Below are 21,362 nucleotides of genomic sequence, written 5' to 3' on the forward strand. Positions count from 1 at the left end.
GTCTCTGGTCATCCATACTTCCTCTTCCAGTAATTGTTAATCTGCTCTCTCTGCGTTCCCAGACGAGGCTCCCCCCCCCCCCCCCCCCCCCCCCGCATGCTAAAACAATAACACAGGACATAGAGGGATGGGAGCAGGAAATCACACTTTGTTCTCCACTCAAGGCCTGTTACAACTGTGCTGTAGGGGAGGCTGGTGGAGGTAGAAATCGGAGGACAGGCTCATTGTAACGCATGGAGCGGGATGAGGAATGGTATCAAACCCACGTTTTGATGCCATTCCTCATCCCGCTCCATGCATTACAATGAGCCTGGCCTCCGATTTCTCCCTCCACCAGCCTCCCCTGTGTCTGTGTGTCAGAGGCAACGTCAGCCTCCACATTCCTTCTTCAAGATAAAAATAGGGAGGCAGAGAAACACTCCCAAAGGGTTCTCAAAGTCTCCGAAACATGGCTGAAGTTCAGAGAGAGAGAGAGAGAGAGAGAGAGAGGAGATAGAGAGAGAGAGAGTAAAGGAGAGTAAATCATGTGGAGAGTCAAGATGTCTGTTCAATCAAAATCAGAATGTGGATGTTTGGGGGTGAAGCCAAACAGCAGCTCTCCTCCTCCTCTGCTGTGGGAGTTGAGTTTGTTGGAGTTGCTGTCGGGTGTTCCTCAGTAAACACTGTTGATTGATTAATTGGGTCTGAACGCCCACACACAGTTGGTCTGCCCTGACCTACGAGTGGCTGACCTATTTAGCGTTGAATGCAGATGGGGGCATGGTTAGGGACTTTCCCTGTGAAGAGTCAGCCATGCTCTTTAACTAGTGGAACATGACGGGAATAGAATTAGGGCTGGGGCTATAGCAACCACATTCCTACCTCTCTCTGTCTCTCTCTCTCTCTCTCTCTCTTTCTCTGTCTCTCTCTCTCTTTCTCTCTCCCTGCAGTCATGTTTTAATTACAGTAGCAGGGTTGACATGGGAATGTCAGGCTGATGATGAGGGTGACCTGGTAATAATGATGATGAGGATGATGATGATGATGATGATGATGATGACTGGGTAGCAGCGATAGCCTGGGGACAAGGTGTAGTCTTTACATTACATTACCCCCCCCCCCCCCCCCCCCCCCAAACACACACACACACACACACACACACCCCACCCTGGCTGCCTGCCTCAGCTTGTTCTGGGAGAGAGGGAGGGGGGAGGGGGGAGGGGAGTGGAAAGAGTGGGGAGGAGAAGGGAAGGAGGCAAAGGTGATGGGAGAAAGAGAAAGTTAAAGAAAGAGCAGGGGAGAGGAAGATACTGGGTGAGGGAGGGAGAAAAGGGGAGGGAGGGTGGGAGGGAGGGAGGGAGGAAGGTGATTTAGTGCGAGCCTTTAGGAAGAGGGGGAAGGAGAGAAGAGGGGGAAGGAGAAAGACAAGTCAGAAGATTGAGGGTGGCAATAACATGAGGACGACCCCCCAATGTTCCAGGATTGGACACACACACACACACACACACAGCTTGCGTTAGTTCAGGCAGGACACTTTAAGTTGAACGGGGGGAGCAGGGACCTGACTAAACTTAGTTTTGAATTAATTGGGTAAATTTTTGATTAATCTAACAGTGTATTATTATTATTATTATTATTATTATTATTATTATTATTACTACTACTACTACTATTATCATTATTATTATTATTATTATTATTATTATTATTATTATTATTAGCATTATTATTATTGTTGTTATTATTATTATAGCATTATTGTCATTATTGTTGTTGTTGTTGTTGTTGTTGTTGTTGTTGTTGTTGTTGTTGTTGATCTAACAGTGTGTTGTCATGTCCCAGGTCTCCAGCACCAAGAGCAGGACTGAGCTGTTGCCAGGCGACAGAGACAACCTGGCCATCCAGACCCGTGGGGGGCCGGAGAAACACGAGGTCACCGGCTGGGTGTTGGTGAGTACACACACACACACACACACACACCACACCCACACACACACAACACACACACACACACACACACACACACACACACACACACACACACACTACACTGGGATAAAGGCTTATGTATTAAATACATCCCATCTTTCTTTCGTTATAAGTTACTGAATGTTACTTCAGACACATGATAAGTTTTAACATCAGCCCCCTCAAAGCTCTCCAGGGACGTCTAATGGACCTTTAATGGAGGCCTAGTCCATTTACAGTAAATGAAAAGGAAACATGGCTGGTCTGGGTCAGCCGTGGGTCATCACTCTAAATACTCCACTTCCTGCTGTAAAACATTCTTCTTATTTATTAGTTTTATTCACTTTGTTATTGACACTGAATGACGCTGATAGGACATTTCCTCTCTAGAGAGAGAGAGAGAGTTTAAAAGCTCTGGACGGGCCCATAATTGGTCCCAATTTGATTATTCATGACTGTATCTCCTTGTCATGTGTATGTTGTATGTGTATGTTATTCTGAACTATGTTATTCTGAACTACTGAGCATATCCACACAACTTCAAGGCGTTGCCTATGAAATGGCATCCTGCTTTTGCATCTGATCATCATATTTGTTATGTCCGAAGCAGTTTAGTTTGGGTCTGGTTTATAGGTGGAGATGACTGCGGTTATGTTGTGTTGTGTATCCCTGGCTGTGTTCCCGGACCGCCTCAGTATTTTTCGTACGTGTCTGAACACCTCCGCAGGTGCAGGCTGCCACCGGAGACAGCAGCTCAAACAACCGTAAACGCTTTTCAACGCGTCTCTAAGCGTGAATGCCGTAACCGCGGGCGTAGGGACGCTAAGCCGTTACTCTGGAACGAACGCAGTTTGATAGGACGTGCCTCCCGGTGGCGGTTTATCACAACCGCAGTCTCTGTCGCTACGGGAGACGAGGTAACTGTCGCTAGGGGAGGTCTGACGGTCCGCGGCGTGTCGTTTCAGATCTCGCCGCTCACGGAGCAGGAGGCCGGCTCGTACGAGTGCCACGCCGTCAACTCCAAGGGAGAGGCCTCCGCCACCGGGTCCATCCATGTGGTCCAGTCCATCGACGACATCCCCACCAAAAAAGGTACCAGAGTGTAGAGAGAGATTGTGTGTGTGTGTGTGTGTGTGTGTGTGTGTGTGTGTGTGTGTGTGTGTGTGTGTGTGTGTGTGTGTGTGTGTGTGTGTGTGTGTATGGAGTGTCTCTGTGTGTGTGTGTGTGTGTGTGTGTGTGTGTGTGTGTGTGTGTGTGTATGGAGTGTGTATGGAGTGTGTGTAGGACAGTGTAGACCCTCTCAACATCTCTTTCATGTTAAAGCCTCAGTGTGGGCTCCGGCACCAGGGGGCATATCTAACCTTTGTGTCTTGATTTATCTTGATTTACATGCCAAAGCCTGCGTGTGTATACATGCATACGTGTGTGTGTGTGTGTGTGTGTGTGTTCTGTGGAATTCAGGCCCTCTGTCCTGGGGAGGTGCCAGACCTCTCCCTCCCCTCTCCCCCCCTCCCTCCCTCCCCTCTCCCCCCTCTCCCTCCCTCCCCTCTCCCTCCCCTTCCTCTCTCTCCCTCCCCTCTTCCTCCCCTTTCCCCCCATCCCCTCTCTCTCCCCTCTCCCTCCCCTCTCCCTCCCTCCCCTCTCCCTTCCCTCTCCCTCCCTCCCTCATCCCCTCCCCTCTCCCTCCCCTCCCCTCCCTGTGCCAGGTCAGATCCTATCCTATCCTATCCTATCATAGCTTCTTCTTCGTGACCAGTGGTGTGAGACGTCAGAGAGCTGATTGGTGGAGAGCTGTTCTGTCCCCCGGCCTATCTCTGGTCACGGAGAGAGGAGATGAGGAAATAGCTACATGTTGTTCCGAACCTCAAATCTGATATCAGATTACCCCAGACTGAAGGTTGAACCTTAAAGGTGCAATCTGTAATTCAAACAACAACAAACAAAGCAGGCCCCCCACCATGTTTTTGGTAAACAGCTGAGGGACAGGGCTGGAGAAATGTAACCACTCTCAGTTTCATAGACAGAGCTATGGATGCAAGGACTGACCATCAGATCAAAATGATGGTTTTAACCAGGTTTTGAAGTGTTTGTTTACAATGGCATTGTTTACACACAGTGGAGTAAAACAGGCTTATATGTTGGGTTTTGATAGAGTAAGACAGTCGAAGTAAGTTGATGAGGCATTTACAGTGTTATTCAAGAATGAATGACTACAATATCATACATTTAAAAGTCCAAAATGGATGTGCAGATTGCCCCTTTAACCAGAGCAGGGATGGAAGCGATCTGACCCTGAATCAGTGATTAAGAGCGACGTTGACCTCTTCTCGTGGGAGGACAGGGAAGAGGAGAGCCCCTGACATATGATCTAGGATCTGTTTACGGTAGGAACCCCCAACCCTAACCTTCATCACGATGAAGATGATAAACACACAGAACGAGGCTAGGTCAGGGGTCAGTGGTGGTCGTCAGGGGTCAGGGGTCACTGGTGTTGGTCAGGGGTCATTAGTGGTAGTCAACTTGTCCCTGCTCTCGTGGGAGGGAAGGAACAAGAAGTCCACTAAAGACAGTTGATTCTGTTTGGAGCGTGGTAGCCCCTCCCACTCTCATATGTTTCAGTTTTGATTGGACAGACAGTAGTGAGAGACAGGAAGTCAGGAGGAGAGGATATGTCAGCAGGGCGTGGGCCGGGTGCTAGACCACTGGACCCCCCCAGGACACAAGAGAGTTGATTCTGACCTGTGACATGGGATCAGATGACCCTGAGTCTGACCTGTGACCTGGAATCAGATGACTCTGAGTGACCTGTGACCTGGGATCAGATGACCCTGATTTTAACTGGTGTTTCATTATTATCTGTCTGTGTCTGTCTGTGTGTCTGTCTTTATCAGAATGTTAACCTGACCTGTGTATGTGTATGTGTGTGTGTGTGTGTGTGTGTGTGTGTGTGTGTGTGTGTGTGTGTGTGTGTGTGTGTGTGTGACTGTGTTCCTGTGTGTGTGTGTGTGTGTGTGTGTGTATATGTGTGAGTGTGATTGTGTGTGTGTTTGTGTTTGTGTGTGTTCCTGTGTGTGTGTGTGTGTGACTATGTTCCTGTGTTTGTGTCTCTATCAGTGGCCAAGGATGATGAGCTGTGAGACTGCGTTACCCAGAAGGCCACAGTGGTGGCTCCTGGCAGGATCAGGATGGGACGGAGCCCACCCCCCCCCCTTCCCCCCCCCCCCCCCCCCCTCCACACACCACACACCACACACACACATCCCTGCCCACACGCCCACACAGACACACACACACACACGTTTCCCCTGCTGACATTGGTGGACCTGTCAGATTGGAGGAAGAGGACCAACGATCATGAATCAGATTCAGATTTGGCATCAAGCCATTCATCATGACAAAGACAGCAAGTCTCCAACATTCCTAACCAGCAGAACGGTATGAACACCTCCAAGTCTACACCACAGTCCTGGAGCTCATCAACATACTGTACATAGGCACACACACACACACACACACACACACACACACACACACACACACACACACACACACACACACACACACACACACACACACACACACACACACACACACACACACACACACACACACACACACACACACACCTAGCCATTCCCCACACACAATACATTTGTATTCCTTGTTGCTATCACACACACTCACCTTCATCACCAAGTACTGTATGTACACTCAGAAGTGCACTTGCCTGATCAGACAAACTCACCAGCCGAGTATTCCACATCTCTGCCTCACCCCCTCACCCTCCCCTCCTCACCTCCTCTCCCCCTCACCCCTTCACTACTTCTCCCCCTCTCCCACTCACCCCCTCACCTCCTCTTCTACTCACCTCCTCAACCCCTCTCCTCCTCTTCCACTGCTTCATTGTGTTATTTTCATGTTGTTTTATATTTTCTTTTGTGAATTGTTGTTTCTCTTTAAGATGTTCCACTCTGTTTAGCGAGCTCTGGCCTGGGCGCTAGCCTGTTTCTGCGTTCCACAGCGCTACTCTGTGTCTCCTCAGCTTTGACCAAACACGACTACTAGTTAAAAACGAGTAACTAAACTAGTAGCTGAAGACAGTAACCGACTGGTACCCGAGATAAACTAACTCCTGAACATGAGTGTGAACATAAATAGATTAAATCCTCTCTTCTGGGATTCTATTTTTTATGTCTAATGTAAAAAAAAATAAACATAATAATAATCTATGACCTCTTGAAAAAGTACCCAGAGGACTCTTCCCCTGCCGCAGGGTGTGGTGGCCTGCAGACAGGCCTCGACAGCAGCCCTGAGCTGAGAGATTGAGATTGACACACAAACCAAACACACAACGCTCTCTCTCTCCCATTCATATAATCCCACAGCTCACATACCGTAGGCTTAGCTAGCTAACCAAACACACGGCCTGGGGTTGGGGAACTGTACTGTACAGAAGACTGAGCAAAACACCAACAAGTTAGAGAAGGTTCTAGAAAAGAGGAGGATCTCTGTTGGAATGTAGCGAGAGAGAGAGAGAGAGACAACTATGGGTGCTATTGATCCAGCCTGCTGCAGCTCCAACGAACAGAGGCCCTTTAATCAATCAGATTTGATTGAATTATTTTTGCGAAACAATTATTGTCACAAAGACCCCTCTAGCCGGCCTCTGTCCAGTGGACCTGCAGGTCACAGGTGTTGCTTTGACCAGATGTTTTTAGTTGTCTCACCTGAGCTGTTTGGAATTGTTTGTATTCACTTTGACGTATGCATTACTAATACCATGCTGTTACTACAATGTGACACGTGTTGTATATCACAGATTAATAAATATGTTACTACCAGATGTGTGTGTACTGTACTTTATGTGGGACTTGGAATGAACACTGAATTATGAAACACTTAGTTCATGCTTCTATCATTATTTAGCTTTTACACACAAATACAATGAGAGATATTACTTTATGGGACTTGAACACTGAAATGTAACACACTTAAAAGTATGAACTATCATTCTTTCTTCAGCTCTTTCTCACACACGCACGCACGCACACACACTTACAGTAAGAGATAAACATACAGAATGCTGCAGTATGAACAAACATGACAACCCATTAAAAACCAGGTTTTATTTATTCTAATTTTACAAAAACAACTGAGACAAGAAATTACTTTAGTTCCAAAAAAAACATCTCAGGAAATCTGCCATCAGTACAGGATAACAGAATAACACAGTTATAGTCTGACAGCATCAAAACAAGATGACTGTTGGGTTTTCATTTTACATCAGTCTCCTGATGTTCTCTCTCTCTCTCTCTCTCTCCGTCCGTCCGTCCGTCTCTCTGTCCGACTGTAGAGATTCAGACTCCTACAACACGATCACGTCCCTGTAGTCCAGGGGGTCTGGGCTCCTAGCTGGTCATCATGCGCGGGGCAATGCTCATGGACATGAGCTCCTGGAACAACAGCTTACAGGCGTACGGCATCCTCACCAGAGAGATCTGACCGAGAGGAGAGGGAGAGGGAGAGGAGAGGAGAGGAAGTTGTACAGTTAGTTGATAGTTAGTTGAACATCTATAAACCTCTATTCCTATCAAACACAAAGACAGATACTCAGTAAGAGGTGTACTCCTAGGTGTGTGTGTGTGTGTGTTAGTAGAGGTGTGGGCTGTACTTGTAGGTGTGTGTGTGTGTTTTAGTAAAGGTGTGTGTGTGTGTGTGTGTGTTAGTAGAGGTGTGGGCTCTACTTGTAGGCGTGTGTGTGTGTAAAGGCGCGCGTGTGTGTGTGTAAAGGTGTGTGTGTGTGTTAGTAGAGGTGTGTGTGTGTGTGTGTTAGTAGAGGTGTGTGTGTGTGTGTTAGTAGAGGTGTGTGTGTACCTGTGTGTGTTAGTAGAGGTGTGTGTGTGTGTGTACCTGTGTCTTGTTGCGGCAGCCACGGCACTCGTAGGTGTGTGTGCGTGTGTTGGCGATGGCCATCAGGCCACAGAGGTTGCAGACGTGGACCTGGTACGGGTCGGACGCCTCGAACAGACGCTCCCGCAGGAACTGGGCTGCGCCATGGGCAATCTGACAATCACGCTCCATCTCCCCGAAACGCAGACCTCCATCACTGGGGGGGGGGGGGGAGAGAGAGTGAGAGAGAGAGGGACACACAGAGAGAGAGAGAAGATGATGGTGGGTTACTTAGTGTGTTGACGAAGAAGGTTGGCATGCTTAGTGCATTCACAACCTCAGAGTGACGGCCTACACACACACACACACACACACACACACACACACACACACTCACCGTGAGCGTCCCTCCATAGGCTGTCTGTTGAGGATCTGGACCGGCCCGCGGGCCCTGGAGTGGATCTTGTCGTCCACCATGTGTTTGAGGCGCTGGTAGTATGTCGGCCCGATGAACATCTGGGAGGTCAGCTTACGACCCGTGAAACCGTTGTACAACACCTGGGGGGGGGGGGGGGGTTAGACAAGACCACCATCATTTGGTAAGGGGCAGGCCGGTGGGTGACACTTAAACGACAGAAAGATAAAAAAAATCGATTTATTTAAAATTATGTATTTAATTCCTTCAGGGCCGAGGGTGAATAAAGTCGCCCAAATTGTCAACATTCTAGAATGCCAAGGGAGACTTTATTCACCAGAAATGCATGCATTATTTTTGTAGCCAATCAGAGTGTGACGGGACGGGACAGGACAGGACACCAATTAAATACAGTTAAATGGGAAAATCTGAATTCCACCGTTCATGTTGTTAATCACAGACAGGGTTTTCCCCAGACTATGGAAGAGTGTTTCTGCGCCACGCTGGACATGAATCAACACGTGTGGGGTTCTGATGACACAATCCAGCGCCACCCTGTTCAGACATCCTAGGGAGAACCCTGACAGACATATTGTTCCTCAGCCTAGTCCTGCAGGTGCCCGTCCGACAAGCCCCCGCAGGTCCAGGTGAATCCCCTGCCATGGGATGATGAGATGAGAGGTACATTCTAGAAAGGGGAGGTGAGCTGACCTCGTTCCCTCTGAGGTGGTAGCCGTACTCTGACAGCAGGTTGGACACCTTCTGGACATTCACCGCATCGTTGAAGGGCGTGGCGTCGCCGATCTCACCTTTGTTCGCAGAGACCTGGAGAGAGAGGGAGGGGAGGGGGGAGGAGGGGAGAGAGGGGGGGGGGGGGAGAGAGAGAGGAGAGGAGGAGGGGGGGGTCAATGTTGTTTCGTTCATTCACAAGGCAGAGGAACGGAAAAGAACCATCTGCTACATGACGTGATGAGTAGAGGGATAAATCATCAGGAATGTCAGGAGTTGAGGAGTGAAACATGATCGCATGACAACAAACTAATATTCACACAACAGACCTCCACCGTTCCGGCTACACAGCACTTTTGAGAGAACTATGAAACTATTAAAACTCCCAGGATCAACATGTTGCCATACTGTAGTGTAGCCGTCTAAGAAGTAAGATGGATGACAGACAGTCTCATCACTGACATCAACAGGTCTCAGGCTCAGGGCTGCAACAAGGTTTAAAGAGAGGGGAGAGAGGGGCTCTGGGGTTATTAGAGGCTGGTTACTGTAGAGAGAGACTTCAGAGAGAGAGAGAGAGAGAGAGAGAGGTGTGCGTGTGTGGGGGGGGGGAGGTGGACTGGACTGTACCTTGCCCTGCAGACACTCGATAAGATGGCCGACCGTCATACGAGAGGGGATGGCGTGGGGGTTGATGATGATGTCAGGAGTGATCCCCTCGCACGTGAAGGGCATGTCCTGAGGGGAGAGAGAGAACAGAGAGAGACAGAGAGAGAGAGAGAGAGAGACACACAGAGAGAGAGAGAGGAACAATGAAACACGGTTACTTCCCCTACGGTCTTTGTGAGGAAGGTATGTGACATTCCAAAGCCGTTCCTGAGGCAGGCGTATCGTCTTACCAGGACACTGAGACATGTTTAACACTGAGGCATGTTTAACACTGAGGCATGTTTAACACTGAGGCATGTTTAACACTGAGGCATGTTTAACACGGACCTCCGTGCTCTACATCAGTCCTGAGGACTCCTAATATACCTCTGGACCGGAACCAACCTTGTTTACACTGGCTGCAGCTGTGCTTACAGCAGAAGTAGTCTAAACACCATCAGTGTCTAGGTCACGGGTGACTAAACATACTATGTTTGACAGATAGGACACACACCGAGTGTGTGATGTGTAGTGTACACTGAGCATGTACACTTGTCAACAGCTTTACCTCCTGTCTACCTGTATACCACAGCATACATCATTTCCCTGTTCCGAGTACACACAGTGTAGACTACTCCTGAGTGTGTTTACCTCCTGCCTGTACTGGATACCACAGGTACCCTTTTGTCCGTGTCGACTGGCGAACTTGTCTCCGATCTGGGGGATACGAACAGAGCGGACCTGCAGGAAACACAGAACATGAGTTAAACCAGCATCTGGACCGAGGAGGAGGAGAAGAAGAAGAGATTTAGTAGACCATGGAGAAGAAAGAGCTTGAAAAGACAAGATACACCATGAACAGAGAGTTAGATGAGTTAGATCCAGGAGTGTGTAATAGTAACACCAACAACATTCAAATTCAAATCAAACTTTATCTAAAGTGCATTTAAAATGTCCTTCCACCTCCTAGAGAGACAGAGGTAGACAGAGAAGTGTCTCCGGCCTTGGGAGGCCCCCTGGCTGGAGGAGAGAGGCTGAAACACGATGAGGGCTCAGAGGGCCTCTTACATCGCCCAGTCCATGTGTCACTGAGAGACTCTGTCTGAGCGAACATTTGGCATGTGTTCGGTCCTGCAGGGCCTCTCTGAGCAGGAGATCAGCAGCATAATGATCCACATACTGTACAAGCCCTGGCAGAGTCAGGCCTGCCCCTGCTCTGAATGTCGCAGCTGGGTTGGCGGTCTAACCTTTACCTGACAACTGGGTGAAAGGTACCTGTCAATGATGGGGGGTAATCTGTCACCATTGTGTATCCATCCATCAATCTATCCATCAATCTACCTATCTATCCCTCCACCTACAGTTGAAGTCGTACGTTTACATACACCTTAGCTAAATACATTTAAACTCAGTTTTTCACAATTCCTGACAATTAATCAGAGTAAACATTCCCCATCTTAGGTCGGTTAGGATCACTACTTTATTTTAAGAATGTGAAATGTCAGAATAATAGAATTATTTATTTCAGCTTTTATTTCTTTCATCACTTTCCCAGTGGGTCAGAAGTTTACATACACTTAGTTAGTATTTGGTAGCATTGCCTTTAAATTGTTTAATTTGGGTCAAACGTTTTGGGTAGTCTTCCACAAGCTTCCCACAATAAGTTGGGGGAATTTTGGCCCATTCCTCCTGACAGAACTTGTGGAACTGAGTCAGGTTTGTAGGCCTCCTTGCTCACACACGCCTTTTCAGTTCTGCCCACAATCTATAGGATTGAGGTCAGGGCTTTGTGATGGCCACTCCAATACCTTTGGAGATGCCGCCCCCGTCCTTCACGGTTGGGATGGGGTTCTTTGGCTTGCAAGCTCCTTTTTCCTCCAAACATAAAGATAGTCATTATGGCCAAACAGTTCTGAGATCTTGGCTGATTTCTTTTGATTTTCCCATGATGTCAAGCAAAGACGCACTGAGTTGGAAGGTAGGCCTTAAAATACATCCACAGGACTCAGATGATGTCAATTAGCCTATCAGAAGCTTCTAAAGCCATGACATCATTTTCTGGAATTTTCCAAGCTGTTTAAAGGCACAGTCAACTTAGTGTATGTAAACTTCTGACCCACTAGAATTGTGATATAGTGAATTATAAGTTAAATAATCTGTTGGAAACAATTGTTGGAAAAATTACTTGTGTCAAGCACAAAGTAGATGTCCTAACTGACTTGCCAAAACTATAGTTTGTTAACATGAAATCTGTGAAGTGGTTAAAAAATGTGTTTTAATTACTTCAACCTAAGTGTATGTAAACTTCCGACTTCAACTGCATCTACCTTCCTACCTACCTATCTATCGATCATCCATCCATCAACAAGCTGACGGTTCAATGCAAAGATGATGTCATTGCATAAATGAAAAGCAAGTGTGTGTGCCTGTCAAAAGACCACCCCAGGCCACAGACCCACCCCAGACTACCCCAGACCACAGACCCACCCCAGGCCACAGACCACCCCAGGCCACAGACCCACCCCAGGCCACACCACAGACCCACCCGGATCTTGCAGAACTTGTACCCCTCCTGGTTGAGGGTGACCATGACCTGGTCCACGATGCCGGTCTCGCTGGTGCGGAGGAAGGTGGAGCAGTCCCTCTTGGTGTAGCGGCGGTTGGTGCTGTCCAGCTCATCGTCATTCTCCGGCAACGTCACCGTCTTCCCAATGATCACATCCTCGCCGGACACGCGCACGCCCGGGGCAATCAGGCCGTCGTCGTCCAGCTTGTCGTAGATGGCGTGCCTCATGCCTGCGGGGGGGGATGGTGGGGTTTAATAGGGCGACGCTTCATTTTGTAGGTAAACACCAGATAAACACCACCCGTTTAGGGCCGAGGGTCGCCCAAAATTGTCAAGGGTGACTTCATTCACCAAAAATGCATTTATGATGCTTCATTTTGTAGCTAAAGTGCTGTTGCTAGGTAAACACCACAACACTCTCGGTAGTGAGTGTGAGAGTGTGGCAGTTGGTGAGTTAACAGGGTGGTTGTCCACGTTCATGTTTCAGGTCAGTCAGTGGAAACAGTGAAGAAACAGTAAATCTCTTGCAGGTGACTCAAGTGGAGCATTAAGAGACGGGGAGACTAGGGCTTAGCGGTTCGAGTGTGTGCTGGTCTCGGCTTTTGTGTCTCTTGAGATGCTAAGTCCTCTGAGACTTACCCTGACAAGTTTCACGTGTTGGCTTCTCAAAGATCTCCTCCTGGTCAAAGCCTTTCTTAGACTCCTGCTCTTTGTAGGAGCGGTAGAAGACAGATCTGGAGAGAGAGAGAAAGAGAGAGAGAGAGAGAGAACAGACACTCTTAATCCACCGTAATCTTCCAGGCATCTCAGAGCAGTTGAACAGGGAGGGACAGAAAGGACTGACCCTACCTGAAGAACCCTCGGTCTACAGCTGATCTGTTCATGATGACAGAGTCCTCCTGGTTGTAGCCGGTGTATGACGCAATCGCCACGATGGAGTTGATACCTTGGATGGGCAGAGAGAGAGAGAGCGCAATTAGTCAGAACTGGAATACGGTTGAAATCTTTGATTCAGTGTTGAGTGATGATTAGGGTGAGGGGTCAATTCCCTTTGAATCCCGTCAATACGGGAAGTACATTTCAATTAATGAATAATACAAAAAAGAGATAGGTATTGTATATGAAAATAGACAGCAATTGTCCCAATTCTTAAACTGGAATTTCAAATCACTTCATTATCTCATTCAGTGCCCAGGGTAACTCTATTCACCAAAAATGCATAAATTATGATTCTTCGTTCACCAGCAGCTCTCTAGCCTCACCTGCTGGCAGCTCTCGGAAGCGCAGGTACTCCATGGAGCGGGTGGTGACCAGGGGCTTCTGGGGGTAGTAGAGCACGTGGGCCAGGGTGTCCATACGCACATGGAAGTTAGTGATGTACACCCCCATGGCCTGCTTACCCATGGCAGACTGGTACGTGTTTCTGGGAGACTGGAGAGAAAGGAGAGAGGAGACATAGGCCGGGTTAGAAGATGACCTAGGAACCAATGTGAGCGTACCTGGTTGTGATGGGGGAAGGGTAACGTGAGTGTACCTGGTTGTGGTCGGGGAAGGGTAATGTGAGTGTACTTGGTTGTGATGGGGGAAGGGTTTGACGGGGGGAACAAATGTGAGCGTACCTGGTTGTGATGGGGGAAGGGTAATGTGAGCGTACCTGGCTGTGATGGGGGAAGGGTTTGACAGGAGGAACCAATGTGACCATACCTGGTTGTGATCGGGGAAGGGTAATGTGAGCGTACCTGGCTGTGATGGGGGAAGGGTTTGACGGGAGGAACCAATGTGAGCATACCTGGTTGTGATCGGGGAAGGGTATGATGGAGGCACACACGCCCAGGATCATGGAGGGGTGGATCTCACAGTGGGTGTAGGTGGAGCAGTAGGCCACGCCCTTCTCCTGAAGGTCGTCCGGGGTCATAGCGAGCATCACCGTCTCCTCCTCGAGGGTGTCGATGTACTCCACCACGCCGCTGGCCACCAGGTCCTGCCAACTACGGTGGCCACACAGAGACAAAACACAGTCAGGCACTACTCCACCACCAGAAACACATACGCTTTGATCAGTGAGAGTTTATAACCCCTGAAGGTCCATTGAGATTAAATCTTGTTTAACCTAAATGTTTAACCTTCCTCTACCCTTCCTCCTAGACTTTTTTTTTTTTTAATGTTAGCTTTTACTTTATGCCCTTTGAGATCATTCTTATATAATGAAAAGCATTTCATAAATGTCATACAATTATTATTATTATTATTATTATTATTAATAATAATAATAATAATAATATCTGGCTGAGTCATTTCACATATTTGATGTAAGAATGAATAATACAGATGAGAGCGTGACCTGTAGTTGTTGTACTCTCTCTCTTTGAGTTGGTCGATGTGTCGTCTCTTCAGCAGCAGCTTCTGTTTCTCTACGATGAGCAGCGGTCTGCAGATCCGGCCTGCGTCCGTGTAGATCCGGATCTCCCTCTCCCTGATGTCCCTGATCATCGACACCTGGACACGGCAGCAACACAGCAACACATCAGCCAACAGGACATGACCGGCAAGAGATGACGGAAACACAGCGTTAACATGAGGTCATCAGCGTCAGGTCCCTTACGAGACTTTATCCTCTGTACGGTCCTCTGTGGCTCAGTGGGTAGAGCACGGCGCTAACAACGCTTAGGTTGTGGGTTTGATTCCTGCTGGGACCATATATACTGAAATGTATGCACTCAATGCAATGTAAGTCGCTTTGCATAAAAGCGTCAGCTAAATGGCATATATATATATATATTTGTACTGTGACAGATGTGTTATAGACTTGTGCTACCTTTACGTTACATTTACATGCTTGCAAGTACGGAGGGGCTGTTCCCTTTGCCGCCCCGTAGGCGAGCACCAGGGTCTTGAATCTGATGCGAGCTGCTACCGGGAGCCAGTGGAGGGTGCGAAGGAGGGGGGTGACATGGGAGAATTTGGGGAGATTGAACACCAGACGGGCGGTGTACCTACAACTCTATGACGACTATACTATGCTTCTGCTTTGTTTGTAGGTTGGTTTGTTTGTTTGTAGGTTGGTTTGTTTACCTCAGACACGATGATGTCCATCTGCCTCCTGAGTTTCCTCAGGGTGTTCATCAGCTGTTCAGGGTCCTTGTGGATCCCCACCCAGCAGCCGTTCACAAAGATCTTAGTGGCGCTGGACACAGGAGATAAACATGGCAACATCATTTAAAACTGCAGCTATGGAAATGCTCACTGAACAAGGAAAATGACAATCAAAAATACACACACACACACCTACTTTATAAGAGTAAAGAGTAAAGAGAGAAAGAAGTATAATGTTGCAATACAATCTCTGATTAAATGTCTATGTTCCTGAAGTACCACACAGCACAGCAATGCCCCCTGCTGGATAGATAAGGCTACTGCACTCACTCTGCGATGGCGGCAGGAGAGATTTCCTCCAGGTTCTCCATGCTCCACTCCTCCAAGAACTCCAGGATGGGCGACGGCTGAGACCCCACAGAGATGTAGGCCATGAGGGCCAGGTTCTTCACCAGGCCTACAGCATGGCCCTGGAGAGAGGGAGGGAGGGAGGGAAGGAGAGAGATAGAAGACAAGGTTAACCCTGGGTTACAGGGTGAGCATGACCCTTGAGAGGATGTACACAATGGATAACAGTTTATTGAGATTAATCATGTTGTGGATAGCCTCCTAGTTTTGGCCACACTGGACTTGGGTGAGAACTTGTTATCATGAAGTCAAACAGTGAACTCCAGCTTACATGAGAGCTTAGATATTATTATAATGACATTGTTATAACAATCTGGCACCATCCAACAACGGCCTATTGACCAGGGGAGGCTGGCGGAGGTAGAAATTGGAGGACGGGCTCATTGTAATGATGAGGAATGGTATCAGACACAAGTGGAATGAGGAATGGTCTCAAAATACGTGTGTTTGATACCATTCCTCATTCCATGCGTTACAAAGAGCCCGTCCTCCGATCTCTACCTCCACCAGCCTCCCCTGCCTCTGACTATGACCGTAGTCCTGGTGACCGTAGTTCCGGTGCTGCCTGTACCTCGGGGGTCTCCGCGGGACACACCATCCCCCACAGAGTGTTGTGGAGCTGCCGAGGCTTGGCCAGTTTGCCGTCTCTGCCGATGGGGGAGTTGAGGCGACGGAGGTGGGACAGGGTGGAGGCGAAGGTCAGACGGTTCAACACCTGCAGAGAGAGGCAACAGGTGTTCGTCAGGAACGACAACAACTACACCACTCTGACAACACTGAACTGAGCTGAACATATTTGAGACTTTCAGAACTTTTGCAGCTGCACTTTTAAAGTGAAGTATTTATCAGCATACAGTTTTCAATCTGTTTAGGTTCTTTTCGCTTCTAAAAGTGAACATTTTGGGATTTTGCAATATTTTCCTGATCTTATGCAACATATAACACAACGCTACAACTCCTAAACAACAACAAGTCAGGACTGGTCGTTAGATGTAGTTCAATGATTGAGACGGGTAGCCATATTTGTAGTCCTCTTTACCTGGGACACTCCAGCTCTGGCCTGATGGGCCTTCTTCACGTCTCCCCAGTTCCCCGTGGCCAGGGAGTACTTCAGGCCGTCCGAGATGATGCGGGTCTTGATGGCCAGCTCCAGGTTGAAGTCCTTCCCTCGGTCGATGAACTTCTGGGCGTAGATTCTGATCTCTTTCAGCAGGTTCTTGAACATTCTGATGTAAACGCCAAGCCGGGATTGGTTAGTTCAAGAGTGAGTCAGCATGTAGCATGTTTCAGGTGTATTCAATCAGAGTGTTACCATGTTAGCATGTTTCAGATGTATTCAATCAGAGTGTTAGCATGTTTCAGGTGTATTCAATTAGAGTGTTAGCATGTTAGCATCAGTCCTCTCACCCTCTGAACAGGAAGGCCAGCAGCGGCCCCGCCAGGTCCAGCCTCTTGTTGCCATAGTGATCTCTGTCATCAAGCTCCCTTCTGCCCAGGGCTGCCAGCAACAGTCTGTGGACCATGTACCTATATACACACACACACACACACACACACACACACACACACACACACACGAGTTAGAAACCTTTACATGAGACACTGACAGCAAGTCTAAAACTCTTCCTTAAGAGATGACAACTACTTCTTTATATATGCTAGAATCTTTCAATGATTACCTGTTTATTGTTAACACTTCCAAGGGACTTTTAATTCCATAAGCCAATCATACACAAACACAGCTCATAAAGACGACATCAACATAACATCAGTAACATTCTTTCACAACACAGACACCAACCCCAGGAAGTAGGCCTTCTTGGTCTCACAGAAGTCGCTGACGCCTACGTGGGGCAGCACCTCCTTCTGCAGCACTTCCTTGGCATACTTGATCCTCCTCTCCTTGGTGACGCCAGGCTTGGCACCGCGGGAGCCGATGAAGTTCAATGCCACGTTCTGCTCCTGGATGACGAAGGCCTCGTCCAGGGAGGGCTTCACCTGGGGGGGGGGGGGGGCGGGGTTCAGTGTCATTCAAGAGCATTCAAACACCACAAGTACAGTATGCTACTTCTTTTCGCTGTGACATTTCTTATACCATTTCTTTTACCCTGCATTTGTGGAAGTTTGTTGGAAGTGCTAATTATACTACCGTTGGATAATTTACCATCTCCATCACCTCAGGGATCTAAACATTCCAGAACATTCTAAAAAGCTCTTTATTTACCATCTCAGAGTTCCAGAACATTCTAGAGCTCTTTATTTACCCTCTCAGGGTTCTAGAACGTTCTACTGACCATCTCCATCATCTCAGGATCGTCAAAGTCGTAGATGATGTGTTCCAGGATGTCTCTGTCGGACACAAAGCCCAGGGCGCGGAACACGATGATGATTGGCACTTCCTGTCTGATGTAGGGCAGCGTGGACACGATCCTCTGGCCAATGGCGCTCTTCTTCACCCCCTGGGAGACAGGAAGACAAGGACAGACACGTCAACAGGGCAGTAGACACAGGAGGACACGGAGGCCTGAGAAGGCCCCAAAAAACAATGTTTAGGGATGCAAACACCAACGCATTCAATGGATACCAAAAGGAGACAAACTGCTACAGATGCGGCTCAACAGAGCTAGAAAGGGTCCCTGCCCAAGCGACTGTAAGGGTAAACACTAGTAACACATACCATGAATATTTGGTACCGTGTATTCTGAGGTAAGATGATAAATGTCTCTGACCTGTCCTCCTCTGGCCATCATGCTGACCCATATGGAGCTGGTCGGGCGGGAGGAGTTCTCCAGGCAGGAGCGACACTCCCCAGTGTATGCGTACTTGGAGTCCTTCTTAGCAAACACGTACACCGTGTTGGTGGCCATCTTCTCCTGGGCGATCAGGACCTGCACACAGACGTCACAGAGAGATAGTTAGCAATGGAATTGACAGTGTCACCACCCAACAAAAGGTAATCTGATTATCGACTTTCTCAAGACAAGAGTGGGTGGTGACGGTTCTCTCAGTTTAGATGGACAGAGATGGACGATGGATATCTTTCTCTCTCTTTCCTCTTTTTCCTCCTCCTCCCTCCCTCTCCCCCCGCCCCCTACCTTTTCAGAGCCGTTGATGATGAAGTAGCCCCCCGGGTCGAGGGGACACTCGTTGAGTTCACAGAGATCTCTGTCGGTGAGGCCGCTGAGGAGGCAGTAGGTGGACCTCAGCATGATGGGGATCTTCCCGATGAAGGTCTTCTGGTGTTGGGTCTGCAGCTGGTCCTCGCCTTCCTTGATGATGGTCTTGGTGATGTCCACGTACAGCGGGGCAGAGTACCTGGACACGACAAGTGTGGGAGACGTCTTTTAGTCTCCAGCGGTCCATAAGCGTGAATTCAATTTCCTACATTTAGTTGACACTGGCAGCAAAGTTGATGTAAACAGCAAAAAAATAACCTGTGACGCGTACAAGGACAATATACTTTCAAAGAACATAACTGATGAAACATAACACAATGAAGCCATAAGCAGGGTCAGAGGTTTTTCCTGACCGTCAGCAGACTATGAAAGCACAGAGCTGAGTGGGTCATCTTACGTGAGGTTCCTGAGCCGGGCCTCGTTGGGCATCATGGGGGAGGGCGCTCCGTCTCTCTCCCAGTGGGTGGGCTTAGACAGGTAGATCTGCTCAAACTTCAGCAGGTAGCGAGGCTGGGGGAGGAAGCACAGGGACATCACAGATCTTTAATAGAACCTTCCATCACCTGTGTGTGTGTGTGTGTGTGTGTGTGTGAGTAACCAGTGTGGTTGTGTGTGTGTGTGTAACCAGTGTGTGTGTGTGTGTGTGTGTGTGTGTGTGTGTGTGTGTGTAACCACTGTCTGTCTGTCTGTGTGTGTGTGTAACCAGTATGTGTGTGTAACCAGTGTGGGTGGGTGTGTGTGTGTGTGTGTGTGTGTGTAACCAGTATGTGTGTGTAACCAGTGTGGGTGTGTGTGTAACCAGTGTGTGTGTGTAACCAGTATGTGTGTGTAACCAGTATGTGTGTGTTGTTGTTGTTGTTGTGTGTGGGTGTGTCCTCACCGGTTCCTCCACCTCCCCAGAGGTGTGCTGAGCCTCAGCCTGCAGGTCGATGGGCGGGGCGTCCTCCACGATCCTCTGCACCGACATCTGGATGAACTCATCAAACGAGTCCAGCTGCTGCCGCACCAGACCCTTCTCATCAAAGTACGAGCTGAGGGGAGACAAGAGACACCACACATACATTCACAGCCTTTCCTCTGTCCTCTGTGGTTCAGTTGGTAGAGCATGGTGCCGGGACCATAAACTGCCGGGACCATAAACTTTTGACTGGTACGGTATATTATCTTAGCTTTCTTACAGGGAAAATGTTGGCTTGTTCATTGCAATAAAGCTAAAGAATCTATAGTGCCTCAAAGCAATCACACATACTGTAGCAACATAATTCCACATTATACATTGAAGCTTGTCTGTAAGAGGTGGAAAGTGTATTTAAGTGTGTGTTTTCAAGTGTCAAAAATTAAATAAAGGGGATATTACAGGTCTTTAGCAGCAAGATGACAGCTACATGATGCCCATTCTAGTGGAGGGTGTCAGGGAGGAGAGAGGGGGCAGGTGTAGCATCTGTTTACCTGATGACGATCCAGCAGGCCTCCTGCCACAGATCTGGAGTGATTTCATCTTCATCCTCGTCGTACTGGATATCTACAGGCGATAACATTGGGTATTACAGAGGAAGACAATCAAAGCTTGAAGAAGTCGTTCAGGACGTTAGTCTGGCTCTGAGACTAACCTACTAAGTTTAGAGCCTTTATCCAAAGCGACTTACAACAAGTACATTTGTCTAAGGGAGTGAGTCATCTATCCATCAGTCATCATAAGAAAAAGAAGTCTATGCTAGGACCAGGGGCCATAGGCAGTCACAATGCTAGAAGAAGGAAGAATTACTTATTATTTGTATTTACAGTAGAGAAACTGTACAGGGGGGTAGTGGGGATGAAGCGGTCTCTAGGGTTAGGGTTAGTACAGGGGGGTGGTGGGGATGAAGAGGTCTTTAGGAGGGACAGTTAAGATGTAGTCTGATGAGATGGGTCTTCAATCTACGGCAGAAGATAGGTAGTGACTCTGCAGTCCTGACAGCAGTGGGAAGCTCATTCCAAAAAGAATGTAATGTAACCTAGTTAGCTGGTTAGTTAGCTAGCTGGTTAGCTGTCTGGCTACCTAGCGGCAGCTCTACCGGTGTGCTACTGACGCGCCATTAGCCCTATGTGCTAATACAGCTAGCAAGCTGGCTACATTACAGCATGCAGTAAAAGCTACTTTTAACACAAATAGCTAAAATAGCAACATACCCTCGTCTTGGTCATACATGGTTACTGCTCAGGCTCTCTCCGGTTCGCCTAAAGGAGCAGAAAACTACTTTAAACAGACAACAGCGTCAGTCTCAGCGCTGCCTGACGTCACTCCGCCAAACGAACACAACACATCTATGTACGACACTTCCTGTAGTTTTGTATTTTAGTTGGTAACAAATTATTTCCCCCGCAAATGTTACGACTATTTTAAGTATTAATGATACAAATTTTTTTTTTTCATTAACTAATATACTTTATGATACCTGACAAATCTTCATAGTTTAGCGAAATGTAAATGAAACATTTCTAAGTGTGTCATTTC

General features: G+C 48.0%; 2 protein-coding genes across 2 annotated transcripts; one reads left to right on the forward strand and one right to left on the reverse strand.

The window, feature by feature from the left end:
* The first annotated feature begins 1,794 nt into the window (after positions 1–1,794).
* Positions 1,795–6,788, forward strand: igfbp7 (insulin-like growth factor binding protein 7). The gene is made up of 3 exons (XM_083686665.1): positions 1,795–1,929; positions 2,913–3,039; positions 5,062–6,788. The coding sequence occupies exons 1-3, from the start codon at positions 1,813–1,815 to the stop codon at positions 5,082–5,084; spliced, it is 267 nt and encodes an 88-aa protein (XP_083542791.1). The 5' UTR covers positions 1,795–1,812; the 3' UTR covers positions 5,085–6,788.
* Positions 6,789–7,058: 270 nt separating this feature from the next.
* Positions 7,059–21,153, reverse strand: polr2b (RNA polymerase II subunit B). Its single transcript, XM_083686657.1, has 25 exons — positions 21,038–21,153; positions 20,318–20,390; positions 19,749–19,899; positions 19,266–19,378; positions 18,788–19,007; positions 18,422–18,580; positions 17,987–18,151; positions 17,494–17,690; positions 17,100–17,219; positions 16,732–16,918; positions 16,264–16,407; positions 15,615–15,754; positions 15,264–15,375; positions 14,533–14,687; positions 13,981–14,179; positions 13,454–13,622; positions 13,041–13,137; positions 12,831–12,925; positions 12,171–12,421; positions 10,277–10,366; positions 9,608–9,715; positions 8,963–9,076; positions 8,234–8,394; positions 7,858–8,053; positions 7,059–7,445 (listed from the first exon to the last, which is right to left on the reverse strand). The coding sequence occupies exons 1-25, from the start codon at positions 21,054–21,056 to the stop codon at positions 7,356–7,358; spliced, it is 3,525 nt and encodes a 1,174-aa protein (XP_083542783.1). The 5' UTR covers positions 21,057–21,153; the 3' UTR covers positions 7,059–7,355.
* Positions 21,154–21,362: the final 209 nt, after the last annotated feature.

The sequence above is a fragment of the Argentina silus genome (assembly GCF_951799395.1).
Source record: "Argentina silus genome assembly, chromosome: 15".
Taxonomy (NCBI): Eukaryota; Metazoa; Chordata; class Actinopteri; order Argentiniformes; family Argentinidae; genus Argentina; species Argentina silus.

Excerpts from the sequence above, each read along its gene's own strand:
- igfbp7 (XM_083686665.1), top strand. The coding sequence starts at position 1,813 with ATGTCCCAGGTCTCCAGCACCAAGAGCAGGACTGAGCTGTTGCCAGGC. Across the intron at positions 1,930-2,912 it reads AGGTCACCGGCTGGGTGTTG|ATCTCGCCGCTCACGGAGCA; the intron begins GTGAGTACACAC and ends GTGTCGTTTCAG. Across the intron at positions 3,040-5,061 it reads CGACATCCCCACCAAAAAAG|TGGCCAAGGATGATGAGCTG; the intron begins GTACCAGAGTGT and ends TGTCTCTATCAG.
- polr2b (XM_083686657.1), bottom strand. Across the intron at positions 17,220-17,493 it reads AAGAAGGCCTACTTCCTGGG|GTACATGGTCCACAGACTGT; the intron begins GTTGGTGTCTGT and ends GTGTGTATATAG. Across the intron at positions 15,755-16,263 it reads GTCCCGCGGAGACCCCCGAG|GGCCATGCTGTAGGCCTGGT; the intron begins GTACAGGCAGCA and ends CCCTCTCTCCAG.